The 25,301-nt window shown below is 35.5% G+C and overlaps 1 protein-coding gene across 3 annotated transcripts in view; it reads right to left on the bottom strand.

Annotated features, from left to right (window-relative positions):
• Positions 1–25,301, bottom strand: part of Gycalpha99B (guanylate cyclase 1 soluble subunit alpha 2) — a 332,598-nt gene that overhangs the window by 135,432 nt on the left and 171,865 nt on the right. For all 3 annotated transcript variants that reach the window (XM_022085005.2, XM_022085007.2, XM_022085006.2), the window contains exon 4: positions 13,366–13,533. In XM_022085005.2, the coding sequence (XP_021940697.1) occupies positions 13,366–13,383 (18 nt within the window). In that variant the 5' untranslated portion in view covers positions 13,384–13,533. The remainder of the gene's footprint in view (positions 1–13,365; positions 13,534–25,301) is intronic.

The raw sequence follows: 25,301 nt of genomic DNA, 5'->3' as shown, positions 1-25,301 counted from the left end.
TTCTGCTGGTACTGTATTACCTGACGAGATGGGAGCTGATTTAAGCATAATACTAAAATTTTTAAAGATAATAAAATTTAAAAATGTATTGTTATGATAAGAGAAGCGAAGAACTTTAAGATATGAAATGAAAACAAAGAGAGAAGTTACATAAATTAGAATGATGGGCCGTGAACACTATTAACAAATTCGTTGTGATATATTTCAATGAAATAATGAACAGCATAACAACTACATCAGTAGCTCGCAAACAGCAAAAGGTATTTTCTTTTGCATATTTAATTTCCTCTATTTTCACTCCTATACTTTGTTTTAGTTTCCTTTATTTTTTTTAATTCCCTACTTTCGTATGTTTCTTCTTCTCTTTTCAGACTAAATTTTCCGGTTATTTCATAAATTCTGTTATCCTCTCTGAGTGTATTTTCCACCCATATTTCTTGCTCTGCACTAGTTCTCTCTCATTCGTTCACTACTTCATGACCTCAGGCTCTACCATTCACTCCATCTCTTCACTACTTTCCGCTCCCTTCACACACGCCTTCTCTGCTTCTAGAACTTCGATTCTTTCGCTCTCCATTACACCCGTTCTGTACACGAGATGATCCACACCCGCCCATATCAGCAACTTCCAAGCCGAAGCCCTAGTACGAAGCCTATAAACCCACTTAACATGTCAGCTAAACTGATGTCAGTCTGCATCATTTGACAAGAAAAAATCGTGATACGGAGCACTCTAACATGTGTAGTACATATTAACTTGAATGCCTTACCGTGTTACTTCCAGGTCTCTGTGACTGACTTTCGGCTCTTTAAAAAAACAGTAACATTTACATCCATTAAGTGGATTTCAACCACACAGTCTATTACATGGGTTTCGTATTATTGTCAGAATAGGCCCTCGACAATTATTTCCCTAAACAGCATAAACACATTGAATTTGTAAATGTGTAGACAATGTTCATACTTCTGAGGATTGAAACATACATTATCAAAACTTTGCCGAACCTCCAAGCAGTATAATAAAGTAATATCAGATATATTTGTCACATTTAACGCACTAGAATATAGCATATAAATCAACTGATCTAGTAACTTCAGTAAACCGTTATCTTCGAAGTGTCTTAAGTTTAATTAAACCTACATAATTTTATATAGCCCTAGGATTTTATTATATTCACGACGGTAAGTCCTTACAGAGATACCGATGTTCTCAAACCTGGTTTAGCAAGTCCTTACCATTTACATAATTCAAAATTTGCAAAGGATCTCCATTGGACGCTATCATAGGTCGGTCAAATCCAGTTCAAAATTCACATTCTATTTATTCAGTGTCTACTTTAACATTTCCTTAACATCTACGTCCAGGTATCCTATATGAACTCTTTCCAAGTGGTGTTCTAGTAAACGCAATTCTAGTACATAATAATATGCCTTTCATTGTGCAGAAAATTTACTTAAATGTTTGAGTCTGGTAACTGTGAAATTTCAAGAGTACTTTGGTAGCTTAATTTCTGCATCATAAGAACAAATACAATGTACTATTTGTACTTGCAATAGGAGTGAGGGCGGGAGACTGCGGGGGCATAGCATCGCAAAACTTTGAGTTTGATAATAATTGTTGTTCAGTGTTCACTGAAGCACACAGACAACTTGGTAAATGCCTTCTCACTTCTGTAACAGAAAGCGCCTCTCGGCAGAGGCGATTCGCTATGTTCCGCGTAATAACCGACAGATTTCTTCCTCCAGGAATCCCCTACGGAGTATTAACGGCTAGTGGTTGGGGTTTCTGGAAAACTTATTAATGTCCCTGGAATTACATTTTAGACAAGACCTAGCGACTCTAACGTCTGCAAGATATTTATAGCCAGAAGTAGAATTTGAAGATTGTCCCACCTCGTAAGTCGAACGTGGCCTTGAACAAAATATGTATTTATGTTTAAATTCATACATCCATAGAAAAATAAAATGTATATATTAATAACACATGCTTTAAAATATGTCTGAATTTACATGACCAAACAATATAATTAAAAGAGTAACTATTTCCGGAAAGTCGTTAAACTATTCAATCCAGTACATATCTCCCTCTCTTTCTTGAGAACAATTAGAAAGTTAAAATACTCAGAATGCTACAATTGTGCCTGTTGTATGGCCCATCTAATAACTTAGATAAATTACTGTATCCTCATGGCATTCGAAATAAATTCATGCTTTGTAACGGATGTTTTGACGGTTGAAATGTTATATAAAACAAGTTATAATTAATAAACATTAACGTTATACTCTACAACATCCTAAAATGCAAAATTCTTGGTACGGAAGAAATTTACAAAAGTAGTTGGAACACTTCATGCACTTGAAAGTCGCTGTTGCTAAAATATACTAGAACATATTGCAGTACAGTTTCTGTAATTACAATGTATTTTTAATTATCACTGCTAATCGATGTAGACAACGTGCTCTGGGAGTTACAAAGAAGCTCTCGCTTAATCAGATCATTTGCTAACCCAGAGAGCAGTGTGTTACCAGCTAACTTCCCAACAATTAAAGTAATCTTCGACTGACGTCATAAAGTCGACAACACACGGCATTTGCCTTAATTAGGGCAAGAGTGAGATAGACAATGACAAAGGCAATTAAGCAGTTTAGCTATCGCCAGTTAAACAACTTTGATTAAATTAACTGTGATTAATTTGGTGCAGTGTATAATTCAATTAAGAGCTGAAATGTAGTGACTTTTCATTTTTTACAACGGACAATTATAATAAGTATCAACAAAACCTCATGATTGGCTAATACTCAGATTAGAATATTTTATCTTCCCGGTTTTTTTATCTATAAATGCAAAAATTAAACAACACAAAACTTTTCTTTAACCTGTTGCTATACATGGGTGTGAACTTCAGCCCCAGAAATTAACACAACATAAAAACGTACGTTTTTGAAATGAGGAACAACACGAATTCGCAACCCAGAAGATGACCATGGACAGATTCGCAGTGAGAATCTCGAGTGTCAATAATATGACAGGCGCCCGAAATATGGGCATATTCAGATGCACATTTGACGGTGATACCAAACGAACCATAGGAAGTAAGAACATAAACATTTTGTAAAAATAAAACTTATCGACGGCTACAAATACTGCAAGAAATATATTTTATATGTTCGAAATTACAAATATACCGATGTCTCAAAACTTCAAACATTTTATTCTACAAATTTAACACAGTCTAAATCTACGCTGATATAAATTATACGCACATATAAAAAAGTTTCAAGAATATTTATTTCAAATTCTTACTACTCTCACTATAATCATCGAATCGTTTGGATAAAAGCAGACATCATAAGTTCTTCCTGTGACTTATTTCTTGTTACTGGCATAGTTGTTCTTCCTTACATCATTATAAGAAGTTCTGAGCTATTCCTTGCAGGAAGCGACCCGTTACAAATAACGTCGCATTCTGCGAGACGATGTTGCTTTGTTTCAATAGAACGCTCGCCCACACAGCGAGTAACACGTAGGACGTAAGTTTGTGAAAGTATTCAGCAATTGCCCTACTTTATAGGTATAGTCCATCGTTTGTCTCTCCTTCAGCAAAATCAAGAAACAGCAAAGACCGAGAGAAGGTGAATATAATAAGTTACGAAGCCGGGAAACAAGCTTTTTTTTCCCCGTCTGGCCTAGAACACAGTTTTCAAGTTGTGGCATGTGTCCCAAACTTTATTATGGGAAGAAAGCAGTTTTCCTCCACAAATTCACAACATCCGTATCACTCTCGTAACAAACACATTACAACTGAAGAAGATAAATCTATTCTCCGCCCACCCCACACAAATAAAAACAGGGTTTGAGTATGGCATAAATACAATTTCGAAAATTTAGAAGACATCAATAAAAAATATGTGTTCTTTACACAGACTGCACAAAATAAAGTGTAGTAGCAAGAATATGTATATCCGACCGTCTCAACAACATGTCAGCCCTGAAATTATTGAAAACATTTATACCGAATTTTGCATCACGGGTTTTAAATCATAACATGCATTAACTGTACAATGCCACAGCAATTTAGAGAATTATAACACTGCAGATACTCAACATGGAAGGGTTTCTGGGGATGGTTGTAGCTTAATTTAACGCACAATCCGGGTATTGAACAGAACGAAAATTATACAGAAGAATAGTCAGGATAGCCGACAAAGAAGTCTGGAGTCGAACTATGACCTCTTGGCGGGAAGTCTAGAGCAGTATCATCACACTAATCTCCTCGTTTTGGCCTCAGCAGAACTTATTAACTTCAGATCCATAATTTTGCAATTATCGGAAACTCCTAGTAGTTCGTAACAGCAGAACTGCGTTGAAACCCTTACTAATTAATCGTGACGTCGAACAACGTTAAAAGCAATCTATCAGCCGGGAAGAGAACTGAGAGCCGATCAGGGATAAGAAGGCGAGGAGATAAGCTTCATGCATAAAGCGGGACAATTTCACACATGAAACGGGTGTACTTTAAACGCCAATATGTATAAACCCACACGTAATTATCTCGTCCCCTTCCAAGTCTCAAATTTCGAACAAAATACGGTTCCCGGTTGAAACTGATTTTAAAGTTATGTACAAACCGTATCTCTATGGACAATAAAATATCCCAACTACCACCAGCAGCTGTGCGATTCCTGCTATTGAGGACCATAAATAGTCATGGAAAATCGAAGTGATTTAAGGAGTGTGCAGAAGGGGGAAATATACAGGCTGTCCCACATAACTCGGAACCCATGCAATGGCGTTGTTCTGCGTTACGACTAACTCATTTTCCGGTAGTTTAATCGCTGCTGCTCCTGCTGTGGTATGCTGTCGTGGCGGGTTCCACGTTAAGTGGGACACACTGTATTTGAAGAAATAGACCGTTAAATCGATGTCATTGTCAGGATTGGATGCACAAATTCCTATTAACAGGGCTCGACAATCACCCCCACAACACCGCTAGAAGAAATAAATAACTTTCCTTCTAAATCATTAAAAATTCTCCATATAAACATTTTTCAAACGGAGGTTTTATATCTTAATGAGGTCTATAATAACCTAATCAGAGCAATAAAATATAGTTTTTTTAAAGAAATAAGAGTCGCTAGGTTTGTGAAGAGATTTCTCGCATTCTTCTTGATATGATGAACCTTTTCTGAAGGATACGGTTACGAAAATACCCATTATACCTTTTCCCCACTCTCCTGTCATACCCCCTCTCTCGCGTCCAAATAATCTAATCAGTACTATTTTCAAACAACACAAATCTGTGTTTTTCCTCATGGTGAAAGATTCACATCTGAGTAAATAACCTAATGTCTACAAACCTATTTTACATAACCTACTAGATTTTTCGTACGTTGAACCGCGTTACAGAAAATTCACCATAATCACGTATCATTTTAACTTATGTTAAATGGGGTAGAAGAGTTCACTAAATGAAATTGATTATGTCGAAAAATGTAATGCAGACCCATCAATACGAAATTTGATCGAAATCCATTCAGTAATTTGTGGACAGAGGAGACGGAAAACGACTTTGCATCGGCTTACGAAGTGCACTTTCTCGTAACTAGTAAACTTATGGAAAATTTTTGAACCATTACAACATTTCCAGGGTGCAAAGCATACATGTCTTCGATACTTCAAAGTTCAGTACCATGAATACTAAGAATTGCAAATTCTTTCCATGGCACTAGAGACATTATTCGCCATTAGACAGGATGTTAAATTCTGTAAAGCTGTAAAAATATAGACTGATGGTTTCATGAATTTTCATAGAATACGAACTGTCTACAGTGTCTCTCATCGTTTTATTCGATGAGAACGGTTAATTTAAGACGTCAAGTTACAGGAAGACACTTCGTCTATAACGTCTGATAAACGCTTTGAATTTTTAATTAAGATCTAATTAAGAAAAGCGGAACTCTCTCTCCATTCAGTACATTCATTTGTGTGTAACTTTATACAAAAATGCATGTAACGCACACATTCGCAAGGTTATTTCGCTACTGCAAGTCAAGGGGTGGAAATCAAGTGAATAGGAGTACGATGAAGCAAAATATAAGAATGTGAGCGACAATGAGGTTAATGTGTCTGTCGGCGCTTATTAACACCTGACCATTTTGTGCTGCAAAAAGGGCGTGACTTGAAGGCTAATATAAAGGAATCAACTTATACGGAAGATGACAGAAAAAATAAGAAAAGTAGAAGACTTTTTTCTACGTCTTGAATAATCAATGCGGCTAATTCTCTTAAAGGGGATATGTTCGCAGAAATACTGTACAGTTGACAAAAATTTACTAATATGAAGCTTTTAATAAATCTAGCAAACGTCCTTAAATTGTAGTTGGAGATCTAATCATCGACAAACTAGCAATATGTTTCCTGTATCTGGTTGCTTTACGATAATTTGTCTATCTGTTTAATGCCTTCAATTTCATTACCGTTGTTAGCATGTGTGCCTATATTAAAAACCTGCATGAATCTATTTTTAGAATTCAATGTCCTTAAAGCAGCAATCAAGACTAAACAGCGAAAATCTGAGAAATTACCTCTTCCACTTAACGCAGACAAACTAAATTAAATTTAAATTATTTTATATATTTACAAACACAGGGATACCCATGCTGTTTTCGACAGAAATACTAAAATCCACAGCCTTCCAATAATCGATTCGTCAATCTCTAAAACTAATATTTAAAGATGTCACTTCAGGAATTTAGACATACGCGACACAAAAAAATGTGTAATAGTTATTCCCGATATTACAATTATACCTTACAATAAACGAAATAATTTGAAGACCTTGCAGAAAATATTCATGTCAACCCTGCGTCTACTTCATTAGCTTATTAGATATTGGTCTAGTTAGTTCAAGTATAAAGTTAAAGAGCGAGTTTAAACATTTTCAATTATATATTAGCGTTTATCGAACTTTTCCAGTTGACGTGCATCTGCGTGAGACTTCGAGTACCCCTTTCAGTGGTGATTTTATTTCTTTCGTAAACTGTGTGTGATACTATTGTATAAAACTGCAAGATACGACTGCGCATAGAAAGGTTTTTTGTTCAAATTCCAAACAAACGTTATTCAATATTTGAAATGCACTAAAAATATCTCAAGTACTCTCTGACAATGTTTCAGGTACCCCCTCTGACTACTTATGCCCCTGGTTGGAAACCAATGCTTTACGTTATTTTATTAACCTTACTACGAGTACTATAAGCGAACAAATATCTTCGTCGCCAACTTCTTTGGAATTCACTAGACTTGAAACATGTTTACAATAAATAAAGACAAGTATATGCCACAACATCATAGGATGAACATTTATAAAAGGACGGAAGCATTCTTTATGAGAATATGCACTGTAGTCATATGAGACCGAGAATGAAATACAGCATGCCACTTTTAATCTGAGTCTCCCGTACAACGAAAAAGTAGAAGAAATACATTCTGAATACTTTGATGGCGAATCCTCCTCTAATCCCACGTCACTGTCTGTGTGTCTTCCAAACGCAGAGACATAGTTTTAATAGAGATAAACTCGATTTCTTCTCCTTTTTCATTGTCACCACAAATCCTGTGCTTCATCAGTCAGACCTTTTTGAAAATGAAAAGAATTACTTTCATTAAGACATAGTAGAAAATCCGAACGGATGGATAGAAGAAGCAAGCCATTGACAAAGGGTAAAAATAAACGTAACTGAAGAAGAATATTATAAATGTGATGAAAAGACACATTGATGAGAAGAACAACTGAATGTCTTTCTTTATTTTGATTTAAACTATAGCTTCCGTGTAATGAATTTGTGTGAAATTCATGGTCTATATTTTCTAAATCAGGGCTTGGCAATATTTTCCTATCTTGTCATTTCTACTTTAAAATTAAAGGCCTTAATAATCCACGTGTGTCTGTATTGCCCTTAGCAGTTACCTTAACGCATTTCGATTAAATGTGATAATGGGAATTTATACGGCTTTATGGAGTAAATTTAATTTCTTTCTTATGTAATGTCTTGCAGTATTACCTCATCTTTTCATGGAGATAAATCATACGTCGCTGATTTAACGAAAAACTGCTCAGAATTCAAATGCGTAACTCACAGCATATAAGTCCTGTAAATTTATTCGAATTATTTATCGATCAGAGCATGCTACATCATAGATGGTTTAAACTTGATTCTGGATTTTGACTATAGTACGTCAATAAATGTTATTAGTTTCATATTAGGCAGGTTTTTCTCAATACACTATTCTCCCTACATGTGCCATAGGCCTATGCACTCGTCTTATCCCTTCGGTATAGAAAATTAGGGTGGCGTGGCAGCCAATGAAGGTATCGAAAAACAATTAGAATTTCAGATAAAATTTGAACCACCAAAAGTGGGTTCTGACTATGCAGCAGGATACGTACATTTTAACCAGTATTACAATAGTGGGTTTGTATCTGCAACAAATGAACATTAAGGCTAAAGAAAAGTTCAAAATCGTAACTAAAGCATCAAAAAATGTGTGTAGGGCTAGCTATTCGATAACGAAGCACACTTTTATCATTAAACTACCTCGCTGGCCGCAATGTGATATGGAAAGAGAAAAAGGCTTATGAAAAAGAAATGGCTGGTAATAGGATTCAGTTAGCCTAAAAACAACATTAGTTTTCCATAAAAGCCTGGTGAAATTCTTGACAGCCTAAATGTTCGTCATATTCTGAAGAAGGGCTCTCTTTGACAGTGTTATTTAATTTAGGCCTATCCACTGACCTAACGAGTTGAACATGATCAAGGTGGAGGGAGGACTCCGTAAGCTAAACCACAGAGTTACGCGTTCAGCGATGTTCTCCTGCGTCTACCGGACTCAGCAGCTGCTGCTGTAATTCGGATGTCTGAATAAACATCGTTGTGAAGTCAGATAAATGAAGTTTGTGACACTCATTCCACTCTCATTCAGCCTTCAAAGTAAATATCCTTTCGTTCTGTCGCGTGTTCATTATTTAATTATTCGGACTAAAGTTTACATCTCGCACCATCGTTCCATTCAAGAAACCGATGACTGAACAAAGTATTATTTTCTGACAGAAACCTTGTCACATTTGAAACCTAACTGACGAATTTGTGATTCTAGTCGATTCCTTTCATATCTAGAATAAGAAAAGAGAACAAACACGGAAAGCACAGTGTGTGCACTCGTATGTATGAAAATGCTAGATCTATTTCTTAGCAGAACAAAGATTTGAGCGTACATGAACACTCTACAACATTATGCTTTTCCACGGCTTGGGTCACTTACCAGTATCATCTTCAATGTTATACCCCCCACAGCAATTCTAAACATAAACAAGACTACAATTGAAATTTCAGTTAGGCTAAGATTTTGTGTGGCGTTCTGATATTTTAGAGTGCAGAAAGAACCGCTTCTGTTCAAGCCTTATTCTGTACAAAAAGGCAGTCAGTATTCTATAAAAAAGAACAATGCAATGTTAATGATGGTAACCACCTACAAGACTACAAGTGCCACATCACAGTAAAATATAATCCAAATTCTCAATTCCGTAAAAACTACAAATTTTAAAGCAAAATTAACAATCAGTGGTTTAATTGTATAAGCTTCTTCTATGCGACATATAGCGAATTATACTAGCAATTTTATGAAATTTTCAAGTAAGACTCTGCATTGTAAAATTATATTGTTATTTAATTTGTTTTGGAAGAGAGATCATATTCCAATATCAATAAGTATCTCATAAAGAACGTGATTAATTCTTAATGTATTACGTATTTCTGCTGGAAACCGGTAAATTTTCATTATCCTTCATCTCTTTTGTCCTGTTCCTTTCATTAATTTCTCCCCAAACGTATTTCTTTAGGGACTGCATGAGTTTCCTTCACTAGTCGGATTTCCAAATCAATAGAAGTCATTTTTAACTTCTGTTACAAAGATAAGAAGAGATCACTAGCGCGTTCGCTGTCCAGTTAAGAACTGATGGGAAATATTAAACCATTGTTCTCAAAAACGATGTATTTCACACAAACGGATTTTCTGTACCTCATCATATTGATTATACGGTGATGACATTTAACACTACTGTTCATATACCTACACAGGAATAAAATGTTTCCAACTCTGTATAACTTAAATTCTAGAGAGAATGTAAAGAGTAAAATTACCTTTCTTCTTAAATATGCTGGGGAAAGAAACTTAATTTAACTCTCTGCAAAATATCTTCTTCTATATTCTTTTCATTTTTTGAAATGACAAAATATTGTTCCAAGGGAAACCTTCGTAAAGTAAATTCAGACTTGGGTGAAATTTAATTATATGAAAGAAAAAAAAACCCAGTTTGGTTCAAAGTCCACTCCAGGAGAAGAAATATCTGTTGATGACGACCATATATTCCATTCCCAGCTATATGACATTTTAATGACGACAAAGATGAAGCTGTAATTATAGCAACCCGAGTTCATATAAATCTAGTCAAGCATAATATTACGTTAGACGTACCTCTAAGAATATTGAGATATTCTGAATTTTTATTTATGTTTACAAACGTTGCGATTTCGAAACGTTTAGATAAAGAAGTTTTACGTATCTCTGATTAAGGTTAATTGATATAGATAATGAAGTCTTTAGAATATCAAGCCTGGTATACTTTTCTTAGACAATGAAAAGAGAGTAGTCTTACATAATCCTTACAACACTGAAGTCTGAAGGTACATCCGGAAGAGTAAAATGATTTGTACAGTTGCGTATCGCTAAAAAAGGCTACAAACATAAATTAAATCACTCTGAATTAAAATCAAGTTTACGATGATATTAAAAAATTGTAACGTCCTCAAAATTAAAGTAATGAAATTCCAAAAAAATTATGGTGTCCCAGAAATTACCAATTATTAGAACATACAACCTCTTACTCTCCGGATGTTATTCATTTCGTCCATGTTCACAACCGATGAATAAAAGCACCTGTCTGTACCTAACAGTGCTGCAACTGAGATATTCGTCAGATTACACTCTCTTTTCCCAGTTCATATGCAGGCCTATGTAAAATAAATTTAAAAAAATAATTTCACTCTCAGATTTAAATAGATATAGTATTTTTACTTTTGTCCTGCACATGATTTTTATAGTGAACTGATTCAAAATGAATGTACGTAAACCCCCCTCAACCCTTAAAATATTACGCCTATTGATATATGTTTTAAATGCACATATAAAACATATACATTATTTACTTTCCATTTAGGTTATGTTGACAAAGCCAACAGCGAATGATTTGTAACTGTTGTCCATTGCACGCATACATGGTAACTGATGTGTTAAACGTAATCATGTCATATATCTCAAATGACACCAATCGTAAAAGAAATTTGGAAAATTTCATTTCAAACTGTCTAAATTCACAAATTAATTTAATATGAAAATTTCTTTCTTTCTTCTGTATTTTAGTTGGATTTTAAAAAATTAGGAAGAAATTACAAAACTAAATATGATGGCATGTACGAGTACGTCTCGCAAATAACCAATGTGCTCTTAAAAGTTATCTCTAATTACCATAGCGCTCCAGACAAATTGAATAACCGCCACTGATATCAGTATACCAACTTATAGCAAAAACCCTTGCACTTTGAGAGATCACAACTTAAAGCTAATGGATTTTACTAATTTGTAATGGTCATGAGGGTGAATCAGAAATGATCGAAAATTCACCGCCAAGTCCTACGGGCACATGAACCAAATGGAAGCTCATTTGAATCTCAAATCACCAAATTTGCAATTCTAATTAACTTATCTTTCCTTTTTCCGTCCTGCTTCAACACTTGAATCTACACTTCACGGGCATGTGACAAGGAGCTGTGGTTCAAATGAGCCCTCTTTACAAGTCCAGAACCAAGTAGCGTATTATAGCTGAAACAGTTCTGTTGGAAAACACGAAGGTTACGCAGTGAAGGAAATACTAATCTACCTCAAACGTGATATTTATATAACTAAAAGAAATCATGGACATAATAATATTAATCTTTTCTCACTCGCTCGTACATTAACTTTAACGAATAAGAAACTATTTTATAAATGGCGGATGAGTTTTGTTCAAAGTTCTCATTCTGAAAGTTCAAAGACTGCAAACATATGTTGAAGGTAAGAAGAAGATCAAATAGATTACCTGGGTCATACAAATTAAGTATTTACGAAATTTCATACCAAATAATTATGATTCATAGAAAGGATCAACTGAAAAATGTTTAAGATCCAACAGAGAACATTTTTTTTTTCGACAAAGTCATGACATTTTAGTATAAATGGACATAATGCGTTGAAGAACAAAGGCAAATTAAATATTCCCCTGTCTAAGTATTGTGGGATTACTTTGTTAAGAGTAATGTTAGTAATAACAGCGTATGATCTGAATCGTTCACGGCGACTGACATAAATAAAATCTTCTGGGTCTATCAGCCATGTCAGCCGGTTAAAATTCATAGACGGTACAGGGACCAGCTCCGTCCTTGGAACGTCGATAGACCTACATCGCAATAGTAGGTGCGGGGACTACACTTCAGCGATCCCCTGCGATGAAGCAGCAGACGCTACATATAGCTTAAGTAGAACTAAATTCCCAAATAAACATTGGAGACAAAGTGATGAACTGATGTTTTCCTGATTAAACAGTTTGTTCAAACCCTCCACTACGGAGTAAACACGGTAGATGGATGAGCAGAGTAGGAGTTAGACTCCAACATAACAGCACATTTGAACAATATTTATCACTATCAGATCTAACAAATTGAGGTTAGCAATCAAGAAATCACAAGTTTTCGAGAAGTTGACGGTAATATTCATTCAGTTTTCGGTGTGCATTTTCACCTTGAATTTGGGAATGGAATATGGAGGTATTTCTCTAAGGACACTAGGACGGGATCTACAAATCTACAACAGGCACGCCATAATCATTGGCGTGAGTTCTCCTCATCCTTTAAGACAATTGAAACGGACAAGCTGTCCGTACTAATTCTACTACAACTATCTTTGAAATATAGGCAAAAAAAGATAACTTAAATCCGAACGGTATCAAAACACAGAAGACCACAATTGACATCTTTACTGCTGTAAGAAGCTGAAATAGCAAATAGTTACAGTTCCTATAAAATGCTGAATAAACATTCATACTTGTTTCTCCGTGATCTATCCTTTAGAAATGTACATAAAAATATCACCCGGTTACTTACGACCGATAGCTAAACATGGCTAACTTCATAGATCAGATTCTGTCTTAAAAGGATGAGAATCGCTCATTTACAAACTGCCCAGTCTTTTATGAAGCCAGAAGGTTCACTTACTTGTCCACAAAAGCCCATCACTCGACTCCATGCTGACGACGATAAACCTAATCCACACCCGCAGACCGTATTTATGCGTGACAGTTAAGGTCCTCAGGCCGCTGAAGATTTTGTTCTTGGTCTTCTGGGTTGTAACGCCGTATGGACATGCAGGTAGATACTTCAAACCTGAAGGTGGAGACAGAACAAATGTATTATTAAAATTAGGTTTAATGCTATCCTATGATTTAAGTCTATATCCAAATATCGAATATACAATATCCGACATATCATAATTTTCTATGTTTTATTATCATAAAGAATTTGTGACCTGCACAAATCCCTAAACCATTTGTTAGTTAATACCAAATTAGTCGCTTAGTATAAGCCTCCCACTTTCAACTTATATTTCTGTGCACTTCATATTCAACCACTTGTTCTTACATCGGAGTAAGAGATTATGTTATTCAAAACAACTGGTGCAATGGTTCATTTTCGTGTTTTTTTTATTTTTTTTTTCTTGTCAATATTTTGGAATGTACATAGGGTGATTCGTCCAAATAATAACATACATTTCAAAGATTTATTAGCCTCGTACGTATATAACCTCAGCATAGTTATGAAAGTTTCCTGATACATCGTGACACAGACAACCTATTCGCCAAAACACTGTAAAGGATGTGGATTTTTATGTACAACTAGCTTCGACATAGCTTACCAAACTTTGAAGTTTAAATTAATGGTTGAACTTTTTTAAAACTTTGACAGATGGAGAATTACTGAGGTTTGGACTTGGTTCATACTTCTATAGAATTTCTTTCTGAGTACTGGTCTTGTTGCTACAAAAAAAAAGTAACTTACACATAAAGCAGTGAAAACGTTTTGCTGTTTCACTGGCTGAATTCTGGAAACGCAATAAATTATCTACAGCATTGCGTATGTCTTTATTGGCTTTCCTTTCATCAGAAATTGCCTGTCAAATACAATAAATCTGTCTATGCACAAGCCATTCACTGATTAATACACATGTACGGCAAAAGTTTATTTATCTACGGTAACCCAACATAAATGATTAACGTTCAAAGTAATATAGTTAACGGGGGGAAAAGTTCTATTGAATTCCTGCGTCATATAATGGGCACTTCATTTTCATAAATCTAATTTTATTGCACAATATATAAAGAGCAATTAAAATAATATACAATGGCCGTCAGATACACCACGCTGTTTGTCACTCATATTAATTTGTACATTATGAAGTAAACAAACACGGTTTAATTAAACACCGGAGTTAGTCAATCAAGGTACCCTAAATATTTTGAGGGATTGTTTTTTATGTTAAACCCTGAATCTTAAATCTATGAATATATTTTTATGCTACCGAATCCATTCGTTTACTTCGACGACTCGGAGATTTCTGCCCACTAACGAGATAAATGTATGAAATGTAATCGGATAACATTCTAAATAATTCAAGTATTCATTATTTTATTATCGTATTTACGAAACTTATGCACTTGACAAAATTATATTTATAACAAATTTGTATGTTGTTTCATTCAGCTGCAATCAGCAAGCAGTACTTGTTCATAATACTTATTTTCCCAACACTAGAAAATTACTTCTAATTGTATGCAACGTAGTAATATTGGCTTTCTATCAGTTAACACATTCGCTCGCTACGGCACTGTGACTTTGTCAAGGATTTTAGTTTTCTGGCTGATGTTAACAGTTAGTTATATATATAACTTTACTTGCAGTTGTTTTTTTGTTGTTTTTTCTCGTAAAGAAGTTCGTTGCATTACTTACGCAATTATTTCCTCATGCCGATTACAGTTACCAAGTTATATAACCGTATTAAGCTGAAATCCTAGTAAATGTATCGTTATTTTTACCAGATCAGTTGCCTTAATTAATTATTAATTTGTTTATAGACACACACCTTGTAATTCCTCATAACGTCTAACTGCAATTGACTATCAGAAATAAACAACTTAAATTTTATTTCACTTATGTAAAGAATACGTAACTCGTACTGAACATACGCGTTTCTGCCTATAGCACATCATCATCATTGTCCTACTTTAACGCACACATCTGTCACCAGACCACTGTTGTTGACCATTTTATTAACGTCTTAATATATGACATTTTCGCAATCACAGTCTTTCTGTCTATTTACACATTAAATCCCTTTTTTTTCGTAAATAATTTAAAAGCAAAACTATTTTTAAACCAGGGTGAATTAGATATCTTTGGCACAGGGTGTATTTAAGGTAAATAAATTTTCGAGTTTTGGCTCTATTTATATATTTATGGTCGATTATCATTATTCTGACAGATTTCTTAGAGTACTGCCCAAATATTCATCGAGTTCCTCGTTCAGTCTCAAACGTCTGTACTAATATTAACAATAAATTCAATAACAAATATCTGTATAATAACAGCCATTCACCTGAAAACGAGAGAAGAATGAAATTTATAAACTCTGTGCACATGAAAAACACATCATAAAATGGAAAATAATGTCAGCTTAACTACAGTCCTTATTTAGAACCTAAGCATCCTGCTCTTACTGTCATGTGGCAAACCCTGTGCTCAGAGTCATGCCTGTCACCCCAGGGAAATGAATGGAGCAGGTGACTATGTTAATCAATGGCTCACTTCGTGCTCATTTCACTATAAAATCAATTATCTGCCATTCACACTGTCGTGACTACACCCAGGGCAGTTCTCTAGACCACAAGAGAGGGCACTGTTCTAATGTTCTGTCCCGGACGTAAACAAAGCAAAAGGCGAGCAATGCTCAAAGCAAGGGGGAGGGGTTTCAAAAGGTTCTGACTGGAATACAGGTCCACGGTTTGCCAGATTTAACGTCAACGTATTAAGGCACAAATGTCCAATAGGAACAGCACTAAAAACTACAAATAATATTTACAGTGAAATGAGGAGAATAAATAAATTCTGAAAACTTATATTATTCTTCATTTAAAGAACTGATATAAATTCGCCCGCACTCCTAAACGCTTAAGACCAAAATAAATGAAACATTTTAACAAAAGTCCCTATGTATAAGTGAAAAACTAAGTATCTTACTTCGTGGTAAGAACACAAATTACAAGTGTTTTAAAACAAAGTGTTCAGGACAAGTTGTGGAATGATAATACTAGGAAAATTTAATGCAAAACGAGAAATTTACTAATTTATACAGGTTTCGTGTTATCGTTAGGTTAGTAAAATTTAGGAAGCTGCTATTGGCTGGGCTTCCGTCTGTGATAAAAAATGAAGTCTTATAGTAGAGGTAAGGGTCCACACGCACTTACCGTCGGCTCTAGATGCAGTAAGTGATCGGAGTCATTTTACTCCGGCACTAACAGCACGGTAAGTCCGTAAAGGGGAAGATAAAAATCCTGCCCCTGTCTGATATTAAACCTTTATCATACAGATCATAGAAAATAGTTTTACTTACGAGGTATAAGGATGTTGTAACATTTTGGAAAGTTCTTGTTGGACTGAACAAAATATATCTTATCTTACTTTCGCCCACAATGCTGCATAAATTTTCTCACTGCCGTACTGTACAGCATCTCATTTCTCAAGCTTATGTTGTGTGGTTCTGACAAAGAATTTTACACCGTTTAGTGATATCTGCTTAGAGGAGAGATGTTTTAAAATCACTAACATAAATCAAATGATATAAAATTATAAGATTATCAAATGGGTCATTCAATGTTATCTTCATTATTATATGCATAAACAATATGTAATATGTCACCATATAGACCATGTTTAAAACAGTTAATATATTTTGTGGTTTTTACGTTTATATGTAATATATGTCATACGGTGTTTCATCTTTCTAAAGTTTTTTTCTCCGTTTCGAGTCTTTACGACACAGCAGAGACAGCGATTCAGTCCCATTTACACTCTGATCAGGAAATCGCATGGGATCAACACCACTAGAAGCGATCCTCTCTTATCATCATAATGTACAGTTTTTGGACGTCAAGGATGTTTTCGGACGCCATTTCAATGACATATCGATATTCTCTTATCGAGATTTTCTGTTGCCGTAATACTCCGGACTTTTACTCAGGAATTCCTCAGATTTTCGGATGAGTTACCGAATTTTTTTAGATTTATTGTGTCTTGTTATTTAGAAGCGGACTGCGAAATAGCGTTTATAAGTATGTCAATTCCTCTTTCTTCCAAATTATTATCTCTTCCACAATAAAAAACTATTTTTTCATCTCATTCGACGTTATATACATTCGAACCGGGTATATTACGAATGCAAATATGAAGCGTTGCCTTAAAGCCAGTCTGCCCGAAACGACGGAATCACCTAAGTCTTGAATATCTCGGAAGACATTAAGTTTTCTGCCTGAATTAGTGATTTGAAGGAAGGCAAATGTAAACATTTTAAAATTCCTGATGCAAAACAACAGATCCACAGCCTATACTGTACTGTGGTCTGTCCCCACTCTCCCATTGTAGCAGGCGTATTGATTTGCGAACGTAAACCGTCCCAGAAACGAATTAACCACAGTGACTGAACAGAAAAACCTTCATGACATACAGAAACATTAAAAAAACTAAAACATTCATAGAAAAGGAAATTAATATTTAGAATTCCTGCATTAATATTATATGACAAATCACCTGATCTAACTGCGATATTTCGTTGTGAGAAATGGTCAAAGAACGCGTATGTTTAATTAAAACTTAGGATGTCAATAATGTTGAATAAATAACCATGGCTATCTGAAAAATTCCACAGTTGATACGTGCACGGCAGCATATCGAAATATTGAAATGCATTCACACTTATGAACAAGAATGGGGAATGATGGAAGAATACAAAGTAAAATTTCATAGTAAATATTTACATTAATTATACATTCATGCCCGAAGCAAGTGTTCATATTTTAATGTAGGCAGAACGAGGTAATTCGCGGTTTATACAGACAACTTCTACTGTGAAATGTACGATGCTACGATACATATGCTTATGGCAATAAGTTCGCATGGGTAGATAGCAAATATAAACGGAATTTTTTAAAACAATAATTTGTGAAACGGCCAGTCGCATGACAGAAAACGAGGTGAAAAGAGTGGATTAAAATGGATCGCAGGTATGGAACGGGAATGAAGCATACTAAGGATCGTATCTGAGAGATGAATTTGTTGTGTTCAGATTTTAAATTTATCATACATACATGAATACATGCAAACACGCATGCATGCACAGACATACATACATGCATACATACCAAACACACACAAACACAATACATTAATAAACTCCGTGATTATAAAGGTTAAAGCAGACTACATTTTTACCATGACGACTATAAATGTTCGACTTTTATTGCATTCTGACTATACACACGTGCCTTTGAACCGCATAAACTGAGCTTCGCTTTGATCCACGCAATTATTTCAGGATATTTTACACGTTTCATTTATTCGAGATAAAGCCACTTCTTGTAATTGTGTTACGCATGACTTTAAATATTCCAACCCACACAAAATTCAAGTTCAACGTGATTATGTACAAATCAAAGTGATCAGCTATATTAACTTCCTGCCCTCTACCTAGCCCTAAGTAGCTTTACATCCAGTAATATAGTACAATCGACGGGAGAACGACGAATAAAATTAGCCACTGAAAGCAAACACTTTGAGAATAACGAATACATATGAAAGAATTTATAAATTAGCACAACGTGAAATGAGTTTACGACAACGAATACTCGGTTAAGAGGTCTTCGTGTACATCACAGAGATACTGTGGTATGGTGTTTATACCGCGTTTCGTAAACGTGAGGTCTGATGTATTACGCAGATGGTTCCACAATGCATACATTGCCACATACGTTTAGTGAATACTGACACCTTCAAAGCAGTCAGCGTTTGACTTGTATTATACGTATTTCAACGAGTGTAATACACTGCTGAAAATAAATTCCCGAAAATTCTATTTTCTAAACAGATTCAAAATCAGACATATTTAAGAAAATTCTTTTCAGTAATATAAGAACGTTATCTATGGTCAAATCAGACGAGTAGGCTATTGTTACAATGACATTTGTTTGCCAACAGAAGATCGATTTGTGTGAAGGGTCAAATTTTTTCCGTATTTTTACAAATGCCGCGCAGTAATGTTTCAAAACTTAAAGTAAGAATATTCTGTAGAGGATTTATTTTGTATGAATGTATTACTATAGATAATTCATGCCATATTAAAGACGAGATCAGCTTTGTTTTGACCTCTGATTTTGACATTCGTATCTTTTTCGGTATCACAGACTGAACTTTCCATATAAGCCTTTGCTGTTTCGCTATTATCCCCCCCGAAAAAGTCTGATTATTCCAACAATATTTCTGAAAGAGCTGATAAAATGTATTTTTTCAATACAAACAAAACACTGTGCCCACAGAACACCAATTGCGATCACAAAGCACAGTGAATCCAAATTAGTATTTGATACAAAATCAATTAATCATGTAGTGTCATAACTCAACACATGCAAGTTTCTAGTGTAGTCTCCTGCTACTTCCAAATAATTCTCAGACATACTATAATAGTTACATTGGTGTCAATAATTCAGTTAGGGATTGAGTAGAAAAGTTGGATGAAAGGACACAGATTTACAGTTCTGTAGTAAGATTTGGAATACCTTTTCTACCTCGGAAGTAAATGCAACAACACGTGGATTGTGTGGGGTATCTGAAGCCGTCTGTTTCAACAACAGACTGTTATGATACTGGTAACACAGAGACATTACACGTCAGCTCTGTTACATTTTGGAGATGCAATAAGCGTAAACAAGACAAGCGCGTGCGAAGCCCTAGGAGGTTACACCAACACTGAATATTCTGACATTGTCTTCTTCATACAAACAGAAATTTCACACATTGAGACCCGAGGGTTGAAGCATTCAGTAGGTAGCAGTAGGATGAGTATTACAAGACCCGAGGCAAGCCAGTTTAATGGCCAATCCTCGTTGAATCCACTAAGCACAGAAATCGTTAACTGCTATGCGCCCATGTCGGACTTCTACTCCATCTCAGCTGTTAAGAGGAAATATAGACTCGGGTTCAATACATACTTCGCAGTGCATAAAATCATTTAAATAGAAGACAACATACAAAGACACGAACAAATCACATGTGTATGCCGTTCTGTGGTTAGAATACTTGCCATTACTTGAGAACTAGCCACAGTAATTTGCATAATTTAATTAGAAACTAGAAAACTTTTAAGCACGCTATTGCCAGTCAGAACTTCCACAAAGCGATGGAATTCTCAAACCACATATTACTGGTTCGTCGTAGGTCGCAAAGCATTATACCAAGTGTTCCAATTCAACTTCGGCTCGTTTTCACAGACTACGGGTTGAAAATAAAACTAACATTCGGAAAAAAAAGAGGAAACTTTTCAACTTTAAGTTTAGTGAACAACAAATTGACAATTTCATGAAAATAAAAAACAACTCTAAAGAACTAATTCCCCTAGGGTACTTTAGAAAACCTAAAAACTTTACCCAACAGCCACTACACAAATATATTACAAGACACACTACATAAGATTCTACGGTCAGGCGTAAAAGTATAATTTCTTTAAACATCGTGCGGGCCTGCCAACTGAAGCAAAGGAATATGAAACATAACTAAAGACAAACCCTACTTTAGGAATTGTACATAAAAGCATTCAACGAAACATACGTATACAGATCAATTAGACGCGTAACATACGGTTTGGTTTTGATTGGTTATTTTGAATTAAGGTTAGTTTAAGTTCGGTTGAATTAGATTAGGCTCGATTGGGTTGGATGAACTCTCGTTAAATGATGGCTGATGTTAGGTTAATTCGGGTTAGGCCTGGTTATGTTGTTTTAGGTAGGATTGTGTTACGCTGGGTGAGGTTGGAATACGTTAGGTTAGGTTGCATAAGGTTAGTTTGAGTAAGTTTGGATCATTTTCGGTTGGTTTTAAAAAAAATAAACTTTCAAAGTTGGCTACCTCGCAAAACGCGACGTCACATTCTGGTGATCGGAGGTTCATCTTCACATTTTTCGATAAAGTGAGAATGTCGTGACGCTCGTAGCGTCCCATAGCATGGCGTCACAACGTTCGTCTTCAAGATGCTTATCGTCCTACTCTCGTCGTCGGCCTTCCACCGTTGTGTCCTTTGCGCGTCCCAAGGCCCGCCATCGCTTTATTTGCAAATCCTCCGCCTGCGTCGGGTAGATAGGAGAATCGATGCCCGGCGTCGGTTTGCTAGTGTCTTGTCGTACGGCGTTCGATTACTCATCATCGCATTTTTTAAATCTTGTGTCTGTTACGGCGAGAATCATCGTGACAATCGCGTACCGTACGGCGACCTGATGTCCGGCTTTGCTTTTATCGGAATTGTGTCTGTTTCATGTGATAGGCGTCGCGACGTCAGGAGTCAGATTTATAGCTAACGGCACCCGAAAGCCACCATCGGTTTATTCAGAATTCCATGTTGATGTCGGTATATCGGCGTCGTGCCTTATGGAGTTCTGATGTTCGTCTTCCCTCGATTGAGAACCTTGTGTATAATCAAACGATAGTTATCTCGACGCTCGGGGTCTGCCTGCGTTGTGTTGTACGCAGCCCTGATGCACTTCGATTTATTTTGAGTCGTGAGTCGTCGTCGAGAAGATAGGCTCCTCAGGCAAGTCTTCGCTTTATTCGGAATCTTTTGTATTGTTCGGCTGATAGGCGTCGCGACGCCAGACTGCCTGTTTTCTTTATTGTTCATAATAAAAGTCGCTTTTCCAAAATGAACAATAAAGACGTAATAAGATTTTGATCAGTAAATGTAATGCTGCAACTCTCAGTTCACGTGCGGCTTTAGCATACTGGGTAACCGACTAGTTCACTCCACGGAACAGTGTGCCTCTCGCAAGGCTAGTCAAGATTTTCCCAGAAAAGCCGTGTTCACAACGACCCACTATCAGCATCTGATTCATACAAATCCAATCCACACTTTTTAATCTCATTTACCTAAGATTCAATTTATCATTGTCCACTTAAATACGCCTAGATCTTCCAAGTGGTTTCTTCTCTTCGGGCTTTCAAACAAAAATGTTTTATGAATTTCTCCGTTATCAATCTTTTAGTCTCACATTTATCTCCAAAATTCTGTCAGTTTACTTCTCTTAGGTCAGAAAACCTCTAATATGTGTTCGCTGCTTCTTCTCTCTTATTTTTCATCTCAGATTACAGAAATGGGTTAAGCCGATTCCAAATTTGTTTTGATCAAATGCATTATAAATATTTCTATACTTATTTCTGCCAATCCTCATAAAATACTAAGTCAATGAACGAGAAGTACAATTTCCATTAAGCCGTTCGGAAAAATTAAAAAAGAAACATAGCTAGAAATTTTGTGTTCAGAATAATTTGTTATATTACTTTGAATTTATAGTTTATAGCAGGGATATAGACAGAAGTGGCTACTTGAATAAGTGCATGTTAATATCGTCTCCGGTGTAATAATAGAAAATCATATTCAAGAATAATATATTCTAAATCATCAGCACAGCTGGTCTGTATAGAATCATAGACGTTATTTATCGGTTTAATGCTCGCCTAGCTCAGACGAAAATATCTGGTGGTGACGTCTTGGAATTTTCATCAAGCTGGCTACGGGGTCTCAGCACATCGCGTCGCGACGCGGAGACGTTGTAACGCCAAAGTGAATTAAGTAACAACAAACTACACATAATGGTTACCGCAATGTAAAATCTATAAGTTAAGCTGGTCTTTGTTCAGGCTAGATAGCGAAGTGAATTTAAAAATAGAAATTATTTAATCTAATTTATACAGTTTTAATGATTTGTTAAAATACGATGTCAGATCCATTTATTGCGTAGCTTTCATTACAATGGATAAAGTTTCTAAAATTTATAATATTTTACACCCGCCATATCAACTGCTGATATTCGAATGAGATATCATAGGATAAATAAGGATAGATGTAATTAACAGACTCATTCTCAGATCATTTCTGCGTTACTGCGGAAAAGTGTGTTAATTCACAGATTCTCGTGTCCTTGGTCACTTGAATAGCCCCATACGAATCTTACATAAATGCATCCTTCCACCTCTCGTTTTAATACTCTTTTGGTAATGTTAACATTTTCTTATAATAGGGCGTTCATTAAGAAACATTCTTCAAGAAAACTTCTTCCACCTCTCATTTTCTTATATGAACTCCATTCACAGCTAACTCCAGCATAAAACCTGCTGCAGTCTTACAGTGAAAATATGAAAAATTAAGACTCTGGTCGTTACATTTCAAAGAAGTTGCGATGTTCACTGTATATGGCCGTGAGCAACAATTCTGACGAGAACAGTTCTGCAACTCTGAGATGAAACTATTCCAGAAAGTTCTGACATCCACAGAGCAAAGCCTTGTACCTAGGGCTATTTTCTGTACACTCAAAAATAACACAATCTACTAACCGTGGTTACAAATGTGCAATATGGGACTAGTGAAATGCACAAACTTCACAGCAGAATGTGTAGTCCTTCTCCACGGCAAACGAGATAAGAACAAGAATGTTATCTGCATGTCTGAGAACAAATCTGATTATTCAGCAGTTTTAATTTGAATGTTTACGTTTCTTGGAGTCAGGCGGTGAGCGCACACAGAGTGTCAGTTTTTCGGTATGAAATTCGGCGTCGGCGAGACTGCATTATGAATTGTTAAAGTACATGGAACAACGTCCTCCTATGAAAACCGATAATCGCTGGTGTGGTAAAGAATTTCACCGCCTTTAATGAAATCCTTAACTTGATCATCGTATTCACAAGACACTTTTCTGTGCCAGATTAATCAAGTCCACATACGCATGATCCGTTTCTTAAGATAAATTTGTACGTCGCCCTCTATCTATGCACAGGTTTCTTAATTAATCTCGTGCCTTAGGGTTTTCAGACTAAGACTGTTATGAATTAATCGCATGTCTGCAATCAGTGATGTGTGCCACACCTATCTTAACTTTCTTCATTTAAAACATTTTAATTATATTTGATGATGAATATAAATTATGAAGCTTCTATTTATATACTTTTCTCTGACGTTCTGTCACGTTCTCTCTCAAATTCAAGTATTTTCCTCAAGTACTATGATCTCGAACAGTGATGATTAAGCTTGGTTCGTGTTGAGTCCTATTACATCACACTTAAATCGAAATTCATGTAGTTTTCTCTACAAACAACTCACAGTACAATACATCGTACATTACAAAAAATACAAAATTCCTCGACACCTATAACTTCTTTCTAAAATAATTTTTTGTGAAACTAAAAGAAAACATAACACACAACTAATATCTGTTTATACAGGAGTATTCTAAAGTATCACTGCTGTTTTATACATAATAGTTTTCATAGTGTTGTATGTATATGCTTATGTTGATCGTTACATATCCCAAATTAATGCATTATAAACAACATATAAGTAAAAATTGAAAGTGTGTTAACGTTTCGGGACCAAACATCGCGGCCAAGTGGTTCACTTCTTCAAATCTCGGTCCGGAGACCGGGTATAATTACTGAGGTTCTTCTTATTTTCCCTTGGTCCTCCAGGTAAATTACAAATTAGTATCTTACACTAGGCCCCAACCGCTTCCTTGCAAATATATTTTCCTACAATGCAAAGCAAATAAAGTCTGAACAATTGACAGCGCAGTTAAATATTGAAACCACAAATAATAATAAATTAATATAAAGGTTTACTTCTCGAAACCCATGTATAACGTGTTATGTCCAGAAATAGATTGTAATGCATCTCCAACAAGTAAACAATAAGCTAATGATCACAAAAACCCTTAAATAATATGTTTGAAAAATTCTGTAAGCTCCAAGTACCGATTGAATTATCTCATTATTCCATGACGAATATTCCGGAACAA

The sequence above is a fragment of the Zootermopsis nevadensis genome, unplaced genomic scaffold, assembly GCF_977971745.1.
Source record: "Zootermopsis nevadensis isolate Lab colony 2312 unplaced genomic scaffold, Znev_1.0 Znev_ptg000022l, whole genome shotgun sequence".
Classification (NCBI taxonomy): Eukaryota; Metazoa; Arthropoda; class Insecta; order Blattodea; family Termopsidae; genus Zootermopsis; species Zootermopsis nevadensis.
Note: the sequence above shows the minus strand (reverse complement) of the source record. Positions and strands in the feature narration are given on the sequence as shown.